The following is a 15,089-nucleotide window of genomic DNA, read 5'->3' on the forward strand; positions in this document are numbered from 1 at the left end:
ACACAGGTGACACAGGTGCCCCAGGTGACACAAGTGACACACAGGTGTGACACAGGTGACACAGGTGCCCCAGGTGACACACCTGTCCCATCCCCAGACCCTGTGGGTGGAGGTGACGTCCCCGCGGGCCCTGGGGACTGACACAGGTGACACAGGTGACACAGGTGTGACACAGGTGTGACACAGGTGTGACACACAGGTGTGACACAGGTGTGACACAGGTGACACAGGTGCCCCAGGTGTGACACAGGTGACACAGGTGTGCCCCAGGTGCCCCAGGTGACACACCTGTCCCCTCCCCAGACCCTGTGGGTGGAGGTGACGTCCCCGCGGGCCCTGGGGACTGACACAAGTGACACAGGTGACACAGGTGACACAGGTGACACAGGTGTGACACACAGGTGTGACACAGGTGTGACACAGGTGTGACACAGGTGACACAGGTGCCCCAGGTGACACACCTGTCCCCTCCCCAGACCCTGTGGGTGGAGGTGACGTCCCCGCGGGCCCTGGGGACGCTCCTGTCCCTGCGGCTGCGCAAGGAGCCGCTGCTGTCCCTCGTCCCCGACCGCTGGTTCTGCGCCAGCGTCACCGTCACCGGCCCGCTGCCGCCGCGGGGGGACCCCGGGGGTGGCACCGGGGGTGACACCGGCGGGGACACCCCGGGGGACGCCGGGGACGTGTCCGAGGAGCTCGGGGACGGCGCCGGGGACGAGCTCGGGGACGTCCCCACGGCCGTGTTCCCCTGCCAGCGCTGGCTGGAGAGCGGCGAGCTGGAGCTGCGCGAGGGGACAGGTGGGGACAGCGGGGACACTGGGGACACTGGGGACACTGGGGACACTGGGGACACTGGGGACAGCGGGGACATTGGAGACATTGGGGACACTGGGGACACTGGGGACATTGGGGACATTGGGGACATTGGGGACATTGGGGACATTGGGGACATTGGGGACATTGGGGGGATTGGGACATTGGGACATCAATGGGGACACTGGGGGATTGAGGGGTTTGGGGACACTTGGGGACATTAATGGGGACATTGGGGACGTTGGGGACATCAAGGACACGTTGGGGACATTGTGAGGGAACCAGAGGCACTGGGGGTTGTGTCTTGGTGTCCCCAATGTCCCCAATGTCCCCAATCCCCCCAATGTCCCCAATGTCCCCAATGTCCCCGATGTCCCCTCTGTCCCCAGCCCGCACCCCCCGTGACGCCGCCCGGGTGCCGCAGCTGCTGCAGCAGCGCCGGGAGGAGAGGAGAGAGCGGCGGGAGAGCTTCGAGTGCGAACTGGGACAACTGGGAGGGACTGGGAGGGACTGGGGGGAACTGGGAGGGACTGGGGGGAACTGGGAGGGACTGGGGGGAACTGGGAGGGACTGGGAGGGAACTGGGAGGGACTGGGAGGGACTGGGAGGGACTGGGGGGAACTGGGAGGGACTGGGAGGGACTGGGAGGAACTGGGGGGAACTGGTGGTTACTGGTCGTCACTACTGGTCACTGGTCAGTACTGGTCACTAATGGTCACTACTGGTCACCAGTGGTCACCGCTGGTCACTCTGTCCAGATGGTCACTGCTGGTCTCCAGTGGTCACCAGTGGTCACCGCTGGTCACTCTGTCCAGGTGGTCACTGCTGGTCACCGCTGGTCACTGCTGGTCTCCAGTGGTCACTGCTGGTCACTCTGTCCAGGTGGTCACTGCTGGTCTCCAGTGGTCACCACTGGTCACTCTGTCCAGATGGTCACTGCTGGTCTCCAGTGGTCACTGCTGGTCTCCAGTGGTCACCACTGGTCACTCTGTCCAGGTGGGCTCCATACGCCCCGGGGTGGCCGTGGTGCCTCCGGGCGCTGCCCCCGGCCCTGTGCCCGTGGCCGGCCCCGCCCGCCACGGCCCCGCCGGACACGCCCCCGCCGGTGACGTCACCGGAGGCGATGACGTCATGGGAGGCGATGACGTCACCGGAGGCGATGACGTCACAGGAGGAGATGACGTCACCGGAGGCGATGACGTCACCGGGGCCGCCCCCGCAGCTGTCGCCCACCCTGAGCTTCCCCCTGGGCCACCGCGCCCAGCTGGCTGCGCGCGCCGCCGCCGCGTCAGTGACCCGGGGGTCAACGGGGGTCAACGGGGGTCAATGGGGTTCAATGGGGGTCAACGGGGGTCAATGGGGGTCAACAGGGGTCAATGGGGGTCAATGGGGGTCAATGGGGGTCAACAGGGGTCAATGGGGGTCAATGGGGGTCAATGGGGGTCAATGGGGGTCAATGGGGGTCAACGGGGGTCAATGGGGGTCAACGGGGGTCAACGGGGGTCAACGGGGGTCAATGGGGGTCAATGGGGGTCAATGGGGGTCAATGGGGGTCAATGGGGGTCAATGGGGGTCAATGGGGGTCAATGGGGGTCAGTGGGGGTCAATGGGGGTCAATGGGGGTCAGTGGGGGTCAATGGGGGTCAATGGGGGTCAACGGGGGTCAACGGGGGTCAACGGGGGTCAATGGGGGTCAATGGGGGTCAGTGGGGGTCAATGGGGGTCAATGGGGGTCAATGGGGGTCAATGGGGGTCAACGGGGGTCAACGGGGGTCAATGGGGGTCAATGGGGGTCAGTGGTGGTCAATGGGGGTCAATGGGGGTCAGTGGTGGTCAATGGGGGTCAATGGTGGTCAATGGGGGTCAACAGGGGTCAGTGGTGGTCAATGGGGGTCAATGGGGGTCAATGGGGGTCAACAGGGGTCAATGGTGGTCAATGGGGGTCAATGGGGGTCAATGGGGGTCAATGGTGGTCAATGGGGGTCAACAGGGGTCAGTGGTGGTCAATGGGGGTCAATGGGGGTCAATGGGGGTCAATGGGGGTCAACAGGGGTCAATGGTGGTCAATGGGGGTCAATGGGGGTCAATGGGGGTCAATGGGGGTCAGTGGTGGTCAATGGGGGTCAATGGTGGTCAATGGGGGTCAATGGGGTCAATGGTGGTCAATGGGGGTCAACAGAGGTCAGTGGTGGTCAATGGGGGTCATTGGGTGTCAACAGAGGTCAATGGGGGTCAATGGAGGTCAACGGGGGTCAATGGGGGTCAATGAAGGTCAACAGGGGTCAATGGGGGTCAATGGAGGTCAATGGGGGTCACCAAGGGGTCATCAAGGGTCCCTGAGGGTCCCAGCTACCCCCACCCATCCCTGTCCTTGGGTGTCCCCTTGATGTCTCCAAAATCCCCAAAATCTCCCCAATGTCCCCAGTGTCCCCAGTGTCCCCAATGTCCCCAGTGTCCCCAATGTCCCCAGTGTCCCCAGTGTCCCCAATGTCCCCAATGTCCCAATGTCCCCAATGTCCCCAGTGTCCCCAATGTCCCCAATGTCCCCAGTGTCCCCAGTGTCCCCAATGTCCCCAGTGTCCCCAGTGTCCCCAGTGTCCCCAGTGTCCCCAATGTCCCCAATGCCCCAATGTCCCCAGTGTCCCCAGTGTCCCCAGTGTCCCCAGTGTCCCCAATGTCCCCAATGTCCCCAATGTCCCCAGTGTCCCCAGTGTCCCCAATGTCCCCACTGTCCCCAGTGTCCCCAATGTCCCAATGTCCCCAATGTCCCCACTGTCCCCAATGTCCCCAGTGTCCCCAGTGTCCCCAATGTCCCCAATGTCCCCAGTGTCCCCAGTGTCCCCAATGTCCCCAATGTCCCTGATGTCCCCAGTGTCCCCAATGTCCCCAGTGTCCCCAGTGTCCCCTGTCCCGCTGTCCCCAGGCAGATCCGGATCCGGCTCCGGGGGCTCCGTTCCGGCTCCTCCTGGCGCAGCTTTGGGGACATTCGGGCGGCGCTCGAGGGGCCCGGGACCCCCATCAGCGGTGGGTGCCCCTCCCCCGCAGCCACGAACATCCCCAGGTGTCCCCAAATGTCCCCAAATGTCCTCAGGTGTCCCCAAGGTCTCACCAAGGTGTCCTCAAGGTGTCTCCAGGTGTCCTCAGGTGTCCCCACGGTGTCCCCAAGGTGTTCCAAGATGTCCCCAAGGTGTCCCCAAGTGTCCCCAAGGTGTTCCAAGATATCCCCAGGTGTCCCCAGAGATCCCCAGATGTCCCCCAGGGTGTCCTCAAGGTGTCCCCAGGTGTCCTCAGGTGTCCCCAGGGTGTCCCCAAGGTGTTCCAAGATATCCCCAGGTGTCCCCAAATGTCCCCAGGGTGTCCCCAAGGTGTCCCCAAGTGTCCCCAAGGTGTTCCAAGATATCCCCAGGTGTCCCCAAGGTGTCCCCAAGTGTCCCCAAGGTGTTCCAAGATATCCCCAGGTGTCCTCAGGTGTCCCCAGGGTGTCCCCAAGGTGTTCCAAGATATCCCCAGGTGTCCCCAGAGGTCCCCAGATGTCCCCAAGTGTCCCCAGGTGTCCCCAAGTGTTTGAGAAATGTCCCCAAGTTGTCCCCCGGATGTTCCCAGGTGTTCCAGAGGTGTCCCCAAAGCTACCCCAGATGTCCCAGAGGTGTCCCCAGGTGTTCCCAGGTGTGCAAGAAATGTCCCAAAGGTGTCCCCAGGTGTCCCCAAGATGTCCCCAAATGTCCCTGAGGTGTCCCCAAGGTGTCCCTGGTTGTCCCCAGGTTGTCCCCAAGATGTTCCAAGATATCCCCAGGTGTCCCCAAGTGTCCCCAAGGTGTTCTAAGTTGTCCCCAAGTGTCCCTGAGATGCCTCCAAGGTATCCCCAGTTGTCCCCAGATGTTCCTCAGGTGTCCAAAAAATGTCCCCAAGGTGTCCCCAAGTGTCCCCAGCTGTCCCCAAGTGTCCCCTGTGTCCCCAGAGTACGTGCTGCGGCACTGGCAGGAGGACGCGTTTTTCGGGGAGCAGTTCCTGAGCGGGGTGAACCCCGTCCTGCTGCGCCGCTGCCGCCGCCTGCCCCCCAACTTCCCCGTCAGCGAGGCCATGGTGGCCCCCAGCCTGGGCCCGGGCACCTCCCTGCGCCGGGAGATGGAGGTGGGCACCCCAAAAACACCAAAATCACCCCAAAAACACCCCAAAACACCCCAAAAATACCAATTGGGAACCACAGAAACCCCAAAAACCCTAAAGAGAAACCCCAAAGAGAAACCCCAAATTAAAACCCCCATGGTGGCCCCAGCCTGGGCCCGGGCACCTCCCTGCGCCGGGAGATGGAGGGGGGCACCCCAAAACCACCAAAATCACCCCAAAAATCCCAAAAACACCCCAAAAATACCAATTGGGAACCACAGAAACCCCAAAAACCCCAAAGAGAAATCCCAAAGAGAAACCCCAAGTTAAAACCCCCATGGTGGCCCCAGCCTCAGCCCAGGGACCTCCCTGCGCCGGGAGATGGAGGTGGGCACCCCAAAACCACCAAAATCACCCCAAAAAACATTCTGGGCTCCCCATTTTGGGGTCCCCATTTCGAGGTCCCCATTTTGGGGGTGTCTGGGGGGGTTCCCATTTTGGGGTCGCCATTTGGGGTTTTCATTTCGTGTCCCCATTTTGTGTCCCCCATTTCGGGGTCCCCATTTTTGGGGGTCCTCCTTTGGGTGTCCCCATTTCGGGGTGTCCATTTTGGGGGTGTCTGAGGGGGGTTCACATTTTGGGTTCCCATTTTTGGAGGTCCCAATTTGGGGTGTTCATTTTGGGGGTGTCTGCGTGGTTCCCATTTCGTGTCCCCATTTCGGTGTCCCCATTTTGGGGTACCCATTTTTGGGGTTCCATTCGGGTCCCCATTTTTGGGGGTCCCATTTGAGTCCCCATTTTTGGGGATCCCCATTTCAGTGTCCCCATTTTGGTGTCCCCATTTTTGGGGTCCCATTTTTGGGAGTTCCCATTTTGGGTCCCCATTTTTGGGGTCCCCATTCGGGTCCCCATTTTTGGGGTTCTCATTTTGGGGGTCCCCGTTTCAGGGCCTCCATTTTGGGTCCCCATTTTTGGGGGTCCCATTTTTGGGTCCCAATTTTCGGGTCCCATTCGGGTCCCCATTTTGGGGGTCCCATTTTGGGGTCCCATTGGGGTCCCCATTTTCGGGGTCCCCATTTTTGGGGTCCCCATTTTTGGGGTCCCATTGGGGTCCCCATTTTGGGGGTCCCATTGGGATCCCCATTTCGGGGTCCCATTGGGGTCCCCATTTTCGGGTCCCCATTTTTGGAGGTCCCATTTTTGGGGTCCCCATTTTGGGTCCCCCATTTTTGGGGTCCCATTCGGGTCCCCATTTTGGGGGTCCCATTGGGGTCCCATTGGGGTCCCCATTTTCGGGGTGTCATTGATCAGGGTGGGCGCCTGTTCCTGGCCGATTACGCGCTGCTGGAGGGTGTTCCCATTTTGGGGTCCCATTTTTGGGGTCCCCATTTTCGGGGTGTCATTGATCAGGGCGGGCGCCTGTTCCTGGCCGATTACGCGCTGCTGGACGGGCTCCCCACGGGGCACATCGGGGGGCACCCCCAGTTCGTGGCCGCCCCCCTCTGCCTGCTCTGGCTCAGCCCCCGCGGCCGCCTGCTGCCCGTGGCCATCCAGGTACGGCCCGAGTGTCCCCAGGTGTCCCCAGGTGTCCCCAAATGTCCCCAAATGGCCCCAAAATATCCCCCTGTCCCTTTGGGATCGCCCCGTGTCCCCAGATGGCCCCAAATGGCCTCAAATGGCCCCGAATGGCCCCAAATGTCCCCCTGTGTCTCTTTGGGATCCCCTCATGTCCCCAAATGACCCCAAATGGCCCCAAATGTCCCCCACTGACCCCATTGACCCCGGTGACCCCACTGACCCCTCTGACCCCACTGACCCCACTGACCCCGGTGACCCCACTGACCCCTCTGACCCCACTGACCCCACTGACCCCACTGACCTTGGTGACCCCGGTGACCCCGGTGACCCCGGTGTCCCCCCAGCTGTCCCAGCGCCCCGGGCCGGGGTCCCCGATTTTCCTGCCGGGGGGCCGGGGCTGGGCCCTGGCCAAGCTGTGCGTGAGGGGCGCCCACTTCGTGCTGCACGAGATGGTCGCGCACCTCCTGCACGGCCACTTCCTGCCCGAGGCCTTCGCCGTGGCCACGCACCGCCTGCCCGCCGCCCACCCCGTGCACCAGGTACCCCAAAACCTGCACCCCGGCCCCAAAAACTGCACCCCGAAATCCCCATCCCAAAACCTGCGCTCCGGCCCCAAAAACTGCACCCCGAAATCCCTGTCCTGAAATCCCCATCCCTGACCCCAAAATCTGCGCCCCGGCCCCCAAAAACTGCACCCCGAAATCCCCATCCCAAAAACTGCGCCCCGACCCCAAAAACTGCACCCCGAAATCCCTGTCCTGAAATCTCCATCCCTGACCCCAAAACCTGCACCCCGGCCCCAAAAACTGCACCCCGAAATCCCCATCCCAAAACCTGCGCCCCGACCCCAAAAACTGCGCCCCGAAATCCCCGTCCTGAAATCCCCATCCCTGACCCCAAAACCCGCACCTCAAAAACCCTGACCCCAAAAATCCCAATTCTGACCCCAAAAATCCCAACCCAATCCCCCAATGTCCCCCAATGTCCCCAATCCCCCCAGTGTCCCCAATGTCCCCCAATGTCCCCAATGTCCCCAGTGTCCCCAGTGTCCCCAATGTCCCCAATGTCCCCCGATGTCCCCAATGTCCCCAATATCCCCAGTGTCCCCAATGTCCCCAATATCCCCAGTGTCCCCAATGTCCCCAATATCCCCAGTGTCCCCAGTGTCCCCCATTGTCCCCAATGTCCCCAGCTCCTCCTGCCCCACCTGCGCTTCACCTTCCACATCAACATCCTGGCCCGGGAGACGCTGCTGAGCCCCGGGGGCATCATCGACCAGGTGAGGTCACACCTGGGTCACAGTGTCACCTGGGTCACCTCCTGTGTCACCTGGGTCACCTGTGTGGCTGGAGGGGACACTGAGAGGACACTGAGGGTGACACTGAGGGGACATTGAGGGTGGCACTGAGGTGACACTGAGGGTGGCACCGAGGTGACCCCGAGGGTGGCCCTGTCCCCAGGCCATGGCGGTGGGACACTGAGGTGACACTGAGGGGACACTGAGGGGACACTGAGGAGACACTGAGGGTGGCACTGAGGGGACACTGAGGTGACACTGAGGGTGGCACCGAGGTGACCCCGAGGGTGGCCCTGTCCCCAGGCCATGGCAGTGGGACACTGAGGTGACACTGAGGGGACACTGAGGGGACACTGAGGGTGACACTGAGGGGACACAGGGGACACTGAGGTGACCCCGAGGGTGGCCCTGTCCCCAGGCCACTGCTGTGGGACACTGAGGTGACACTGAGGGGACACTGAGGAGACACTGAGGTGACACTGAGGTGACAGTGAGGGTGGCACCGAGGTGACACTAAGTGTGGCCATGTCCCCAGGCCGCTGTGGTGGGACACTGAGGGGACACTGATGAGACATTGAGGGTGGCACTGAGGGGACATTGAGGGGACACTGAGGTGACACTGAGGGGACATTGAGGGTGGCACTGAGGTGACACTGAGGGTGGCACCGAGGTGACCCCGAGGGTGGCCCTGTCCCCAGGCCACGGCGGTGGGACACTGAGGGGACACTGAGGGGACACTGAGGTGACACTGAGGGGACACCGAGGTGACCCCAAGGGTGGCCCTGTCCCCAGGCCACGGCGGTGGGCCGCGAGGGGACTCTGGCGCTGGTGGCCCGCGGGCTGGCGGCGCTGACGTTCCGCGAGCTCTGCGCCCCCGAGGACGTGGCCGAGCGCGGCGTCGGGGACATCCCCGGCTACCACTACCGGGACGACGCGCTGGACATCTGGGACGCCATCCACAGGTGGGGACACCGGGGACACCGGGGACACCGGGGACATGGAGGTGGGGACGGTGGGGACAATGGGGACATGGAGGTGGGGACAGTGGGGACACGGAGGTGGGGATGGTGGGGACATGGAGGTGGGGATGGTGGGGACAATGGGGACATGGAGGTGGGGACAGTGGGGACACGGAGGTGGGGATGGTGGGGACATGGAGGTGGGGATGGTGGGGACAATGGGGACATGGAGGTGGGGATGGTGGGGACATGGAGGTGGGGATGGTGGGGACACGGAGGTGGGGATGGTGGGGACAATGGGGACATGGAGGTGGGGATGGTGGGGACATGGAGGTGGGGATGGTGGGGACACGGAGGTGGGGATGGTGGGGACAATGGGGACATGGAGGTGGGGATGGTGGGGACACGGAGGTGGGGATGGTGGGGACAATGGGGACATGGAGGTGGGGATGGTGGGGACATGGAGGTGGGGACAATGGGAACACGGGGGTGGGGACAGCCGGGACATGGTGGTGGGGACAATGGGATGGGGACAATGGGAACAATGGAGACAATGGGGACATGGTGGAGGGGACAATGGGGACATGGAGATGGCAGTGGTGGGGACAATGGGATGGGGACAGTGGGACATGGAGCTGGGGATGGTGGGGAAAATGGACATGGGGACAATGGGGACATGGAGGTGGGGACGGTGGGGACATGGAGGTGGGGATGGTGGGGACATGGAGATGGGGACAATGGGGACATGGAGGTGGGGACGGTGGGGACATGGAGATGGGGACAATGGGGACATGGAGGTGGGAATGGTGGAGACATGGAGATGGGGACAATGGGGACATGGAGGTGGGGATGGTGGGGACAGTGCGGACAATGGGGACAGTGGGGACAGGGGGGTGGCAGCAGTGGGGCCAATGCGGACATGGAGGTGGGGACAATGGGGGCACAGAGGTGGGGATGGTGGGGACATGGAGGACATGGATATTGGGACAATGGGGACATGGAGATTGGGGACAATGGGGACATGGATATGGGGACAATGGGGACTTGGAGGTAGCAGCAGTGGGGACAATGGGGACAGTGGGGACAGTGGGGTGGGAATGTGGGGACAATGGGATGGGGACAGTGGAGAAAATGGGGGCAGTGGGGAAAATGGGGACAATGGGATGGGGACAATGGGGACAATGGGGACAATGGGGACAGTGGGGACAGTGAGGACAGGGAGATGGGGATGGTGGGGACATGGAGGATATGGAAGTGGGAATGGTGGGGACAATGGGATGGGGACAATGAGGACAATGGGATGGGGACAGTGGGGACATGGAGATGGGGATGGTGAGAATGGTGGGGACAATGGGATGGGGACAATGGGGACAATGGGGACAATGGGATGGGGACAGTGGGGACATGGAGATGGGGATGGTAAGAATGGTGGGGACAATGGGAAATGGTGGTGGGGACAATGGGATGGGGACAATGGGGACAATGGGGACATTTGGGACAGGGAGGTGGGGATGATGGGGACATGGAGGTGGCAGCGGTGGGGAAAATGGGATGGGGACATTGGGGACATGGAGATGAGAATGGTGGGGACAATGGGACAGTGGGGACAGGGAAGTGGAGACAATGGGGACATGGAGGTGGGAATGGTGGGGACAATGGGGACAATGGGGACAATCCAATGGGGAGAATGGGGACATGGAGGTGGGAATGGTGGGGACAATGGGGACAATGGGGACAATGGGGACACGGGGATGGGGGTGGGGACAATGGGGACAGTGAGGATGGGGGGACAAGGACCCTGGGGAGGTGACAACGGGGACAGGGCCATGGAGATGGGACACCAGCGGTGATGGGGACCGACGGTGGGGACACGGGGACAGGGCCATGGGGTGGCGTGGGTGTGACGCCGGCGTCCCCGCGTGTCACCGACGTCCCCGCGGTGTCCCAGCTACGTGGAGGGGATCGTGGCGCTCTTCTACGCCGAGGACAGCGAGGTGGCCGAGGACGAGGAGCTGCAGGAGTGGGTGGGCGAGATCTTCACCTACGGCGTCCTGGGCAACGAGAAAAGCGGTAGGGGACACCGGGGAGGGTGGCAGGGACAATCGGGGGGACACGGGGACGTGGCGGTGATGGATGATGGTCATGGGCATGGAATGGTCATGGTTGTGGTTGTGGTCATGGTCATGGTCAAGTCATGGTCATGGTGTGGTCATGGCATGTTCATGGAGGGGTCATGGCATGGTCAGGTCATAGTCATGGTGTGGTCATGGCATGGTCATGGAGTGGTCATGGCATGGTCAAGTCATGACATGGTCATGGTCATGGTCAAGTTGTGGTCATGGTCAAGTCATGGTCATGGTCATGGAATGGTCATGGTCATGGTTGAGTCATGGTCAGGTCATGGTCATGGTCATGCTCAAGTGATGGTCATGGTCATGGTCATGGAATGGTCATGGTTATGGTCAAGTCATGGTCATGGAGTGTTCATGGCATGGTCAAGTCATGACATGGCCATGGTCAAATTGTGGTCATGGTCATGGTCATGGTTAAGTCATGGTCATGGTCATGGTCATGGTCATGGTCATGGTCAAGTCATGGTCATGGAGTGGTCATGGCATGGTCAAGTCATGGTCATGGTCATGGTGATGGTCATGGTTAAGTCATGGCATGGTCATGGTCATGGTCATGGCCATGGTCATGGAATGTTCATGGACATGGTCAAGTCATGGTGTGAGCCCGATCACATCCATGGCCAGGGCCCAGATGGTGACGTGCTGGGGGTGGCCTGTGGTGGGTGACGTCATTGTGGTGGGTGATGTCCCTGTGGTGGGTGATGTCATTGTGGTGGGTGACGTCCCCGTGGTGGGTGATGTTCCCATGGTGGGTGACGTCATTGTGGTGGGTGACGTCATTGTGGTGGGTGATGTCATTGTGGTGGGTGATGTCCCCGTGGTGGGTGACGTCCCCGTGGTGGGTGACGTCATTGTGGTGGGTGACGTCATTGTGGTGGGTGATGTCATTGTGGTGGGTGACGTCATTGTGGTGGGCGACGTCCCCGTGGTGGGTGACGTCCTCGTGGTGGGTGATGTTCCCATGGTGGGTGACGTCCCCGTGGTGGGTGATGTCATTGTGGTGGGTGATGTTCCCATGGTGGGTGATGTCCCTGTGGTGGGTGACGTCATTGTGGTGGGTGACGTCCCTGTGGTGGGTGACACCCCTGTCCAGCAACGTCCCCACGATGGTGACATCACCACGTTCGGTGACACCGCCATTGTGGATGACATCACTTGGCGGGTGCCACCTCCATTGGGTGATGTCCCCTTAATGTCCCCTCAATGTCCTCAATGTCCCCAATGTCCTCAATGTCCTCAATGTCCCCAATGTCCCCAACCCTCCCAATGTCCCCAATGTCCCCAATGTCCCCAACCCTCCCAATGTCCTCAATGTCCCCAATGTCCCCAACCCTCCCAATGTCCCCAATGTCCCCAATGTCCCCAATGTCCCCAATGTCCCCAATGTCCCCCCAGGGTTCCCGTCCAAGCTCTGCAGCCGCCCTGAGCTGGTCAAGTTCCTGACCATGATCATCTTCTGCTGCTCTGCCCGGCACGCGGCCGTCAACAGCGGCCAGGTGGCACCTGGGGACACTGGGGACACCTGGGGACACCTGGGGACACCAGGGGGGAGGGAGACACCTGAGCATACCCATCAGGCTCAGCCGTGGCCACGAACCCCACCTTGGTGGCCACCAAGGGCACGTGACAACCTCCAGTGGCCCCTGTAGGACCCTGGTGACCACTTGGTGGCCACCAAAGGGGACATGGAGAGGTGACAACCCTTGGGTGACCCAAAGGCACCTGAGTGACCCCAGGGTGGTTCTGGGGTCAGTGACCTCATGGGACCTTAGTGACCCCTGTGACCCCCAGGTGACCCCGGGTCCCTTTTTTGGGTGGGTGACCCCCGCGTGACCCCAAGGCGGTTTCAAGGTCAGTGACCCCTGTGATCCTGGGTCACTTTTGAGGCCGGTGACCCCCAGGTGACCCCGGGTCACTTTTGAGACCGCTGACCCCCAGGTGACCCCGGGTCACTTTTTGGGGTGAGTGACCCCCAGGTGACCCTGGGGTGGTTTCGAGGCCAATGACCCCTGTGACCCCGGGTCCCTTTTGAAGTCGGTGACCCCCAGGTGACCCCGGTTCCCTTTTGGGGTGGGTGACCCCCGCGTGACCCCGGCTCCCTTTTTCGGGTGGGTGACCCCCAGGTGACCTCGGGGTGGTTTTGGGGTTGGTGACCCCGCGTGACCCCGGGGTGGTTTTGGGGTTGGTGACCCCAGGGTGATTTTGGGGCTGGTGACACCAGGGCGGTTTTGAGGTTGGTGACCCCCAGGTGACCCCGGCTCCCTTTTGGGGTGGGTGACCCCCGCGTGACCCCAGCTCCCTTTTTGGGGTGGTGACCCCCGCGTGACCCCGCGGTGCCCCCCCAGTACGACTATGCGGCCTGGATGCCCAACACGCCGGGCACGCTGCAGCGGGCGCCGCCGGGCAGCGAGGCCGAGGCGGGCGAGGAGCTGCTGCTGGCCACCCTGCCCGGCCCCGAGGCCACCGGGGCCCTGCTGGCCCTGCTCAGCGTGGTCAGCTACGAGGGCGGCGAGCCGGTGAGCGCGGGGACGGGGACGGGGACAGGGACAGGGGACAGGGACAGGGGACAGGGACGGGGGACAGGGGACAGGGGACAGGGGACGGGGACAGGGGACAGGGGACAGGGGACAGGGACAGGGGACAGGGGACAGGGACAGGGGACAGGGACAGGGGACAGGGGACAGGGACAGGGGACAGGGGACAGGGACAGGGGACAGGGGACAGGGGACAGGGGACAGGGACAGGGGACAGGGGACAGGGGACGGGGACAGGGGACAGGGGACAGGGGACAGGGACAGGGGACAGGGGACAGGGACAGGGGACAGGGACAGGGGACAGGGGACAGGGGACAGGGGACAGGGACAGGGGACAGGGGACACGGGACACGGGACAGGGGACAATGGACAGGGGACAGGGGACAGGGGACACGGGACAGGGGACAGGGGACAGGGACAGGGACAGGGACAGGGGACAATGGACAGGGGACAGGGGACAGGGGACAGGGGACACGGGACAGGGGACACGGGACAGGGGACAGGGGACAGGGACAGGGACAGGGGACAATGGACAGGGGACAGGGGACAGGGGACAGGGGACAGGGGACGGGGACAGGGGACAGGGGACAGGGACAGGGACAGGGGACACGGGACAGGGGACAGGGGACAGGGGGGACATTGGGGACATTGGGGACACTGGGGACATTGGGGACATTGGGGGAATTGGGGACATTGGGGACATTGGGGACATTGGGGACACTGGGGACATTGGGGGAATTTGGGATATTGGGGACGGGGGGACAGAGGGACAGGGGGGCAGGGGGACAGGGGACAGGGGGACATTGAAGGGGCTGAAGACATTGGGGACATGTGGACAGAGGGAACAGAGGGGACACTAGGGACAGACAGCACAGAGGGAATAGTGGGGACACTGGGGACACTGGGGACACTGGGGACACTGGTGACATTGGGGGAATTGGGGGTTTGGGGACATTGGTGGGATTAGGGACACTGGGGACATGGGGACATTGGGGGGCCTGGGGACACTGGGGGGATTGGGGACACCGGGGATGTGTCCGCTCTGATGTCCCCTCCATGTCCCTGGCGTCCCCAATCCCCCCAGTGTCCCCAGTCCCCCCAACGTCCCCAATGTCCCCAATGTCCCCAATGTCCCCAATCCCCCCAATCCCCCCAATGTCCCCAGTGTCCCCAATCCCCCCAACGTCCCCAATGTCCCCACCATCCCCGATGTCCCCTCTGATGTCCCCTCGATGTCCCCAGCGTCCCCTGGGCTCCCGCAGCCAGGACCTGCTGGTGGGGCCGGGCCCGCGGCGTCTCCTGGCCGCGTTCCGGTCCCGCCTGGCGGCCGCGGCCGAGCGGATCCGGGCACGGAACGCGGCGCTGGAGCTGCCCTACCCCTACCTGGAGCCCGGGCGCGTGCAGGAGAGCGTCGCCATCTGAGGGCACCTGGCACCTGGCACCTGGGGCACCTGGGGCACCTGGGTCACCTGTGTCACCTCCCTGTCACCTGTGTCACCTGTGTCACCTCCTGTGCCACCTGTGTCACCACCCGCGTGCAGGAGAGCGTCGCCATCTGAGGGCACCTGGCACCGGTGGCACCTGGGGCACCTGTGCCACCACCTGTCACCTGTGTCACCTGTGTCACCTGTGGCACCTGGGTCACCTGTGTCACCTCCTGTGCCACCTGTGT

At 62.7% G+C, this 15,089-nt stretch overlaps 1 protein-coding gene across 1 annotated transcript; it reads left to right on the forward strand.

The window, feature by feature from the left end:
* Positions 1 to 1,521: 1,521 nt before the first annotated feature.
* LOC144247810 (polyunsaturated fatty acid lipoxygenase ALOX15B-like) lies at positions 1,522 to 14,839 on the forward strand. The gene is made up of 11 exons (XM_077789458.1): positions 1,522 to 2,132; positions 3,734 to 3,871; positions 4,698 to 4,941; positions 6,328 to 6,471; positions 6,840 to 7,034; positions 7,688 to 7,774; positions 8,585 to 8,754; positions 10,700 to 10,821; positions 12,279 to 12,379; positions 13,229 to 13,399; positions 14,660 to 14,839. Exons 1-11 carry the CDS (start codon positions 1,522 to 1,524, stop codon positions 14,837 to 14,839), a joined length of 2,163 nt encoding a protein of 720 aa, XP_077645584.1.
* Positions 14,840 to 15,089: the final 250 nt, after the last annotated feature.

The sequence above is a fragment of the Lonchura striata genome, chromosome 34 (assembly GCF_046129695.1).
Source record: "Lonchura striata isolate bLonStr1 chromosome 34, bLonStr1.mat, whole genome shotgun sequence".
Taxonomy (NCBI): domain Eukaryota; kingdom Metazoa; phylum Chordata; class Aves; order Passeriformes; family Estrildidae; genus Lonchura; species Lonchura striata.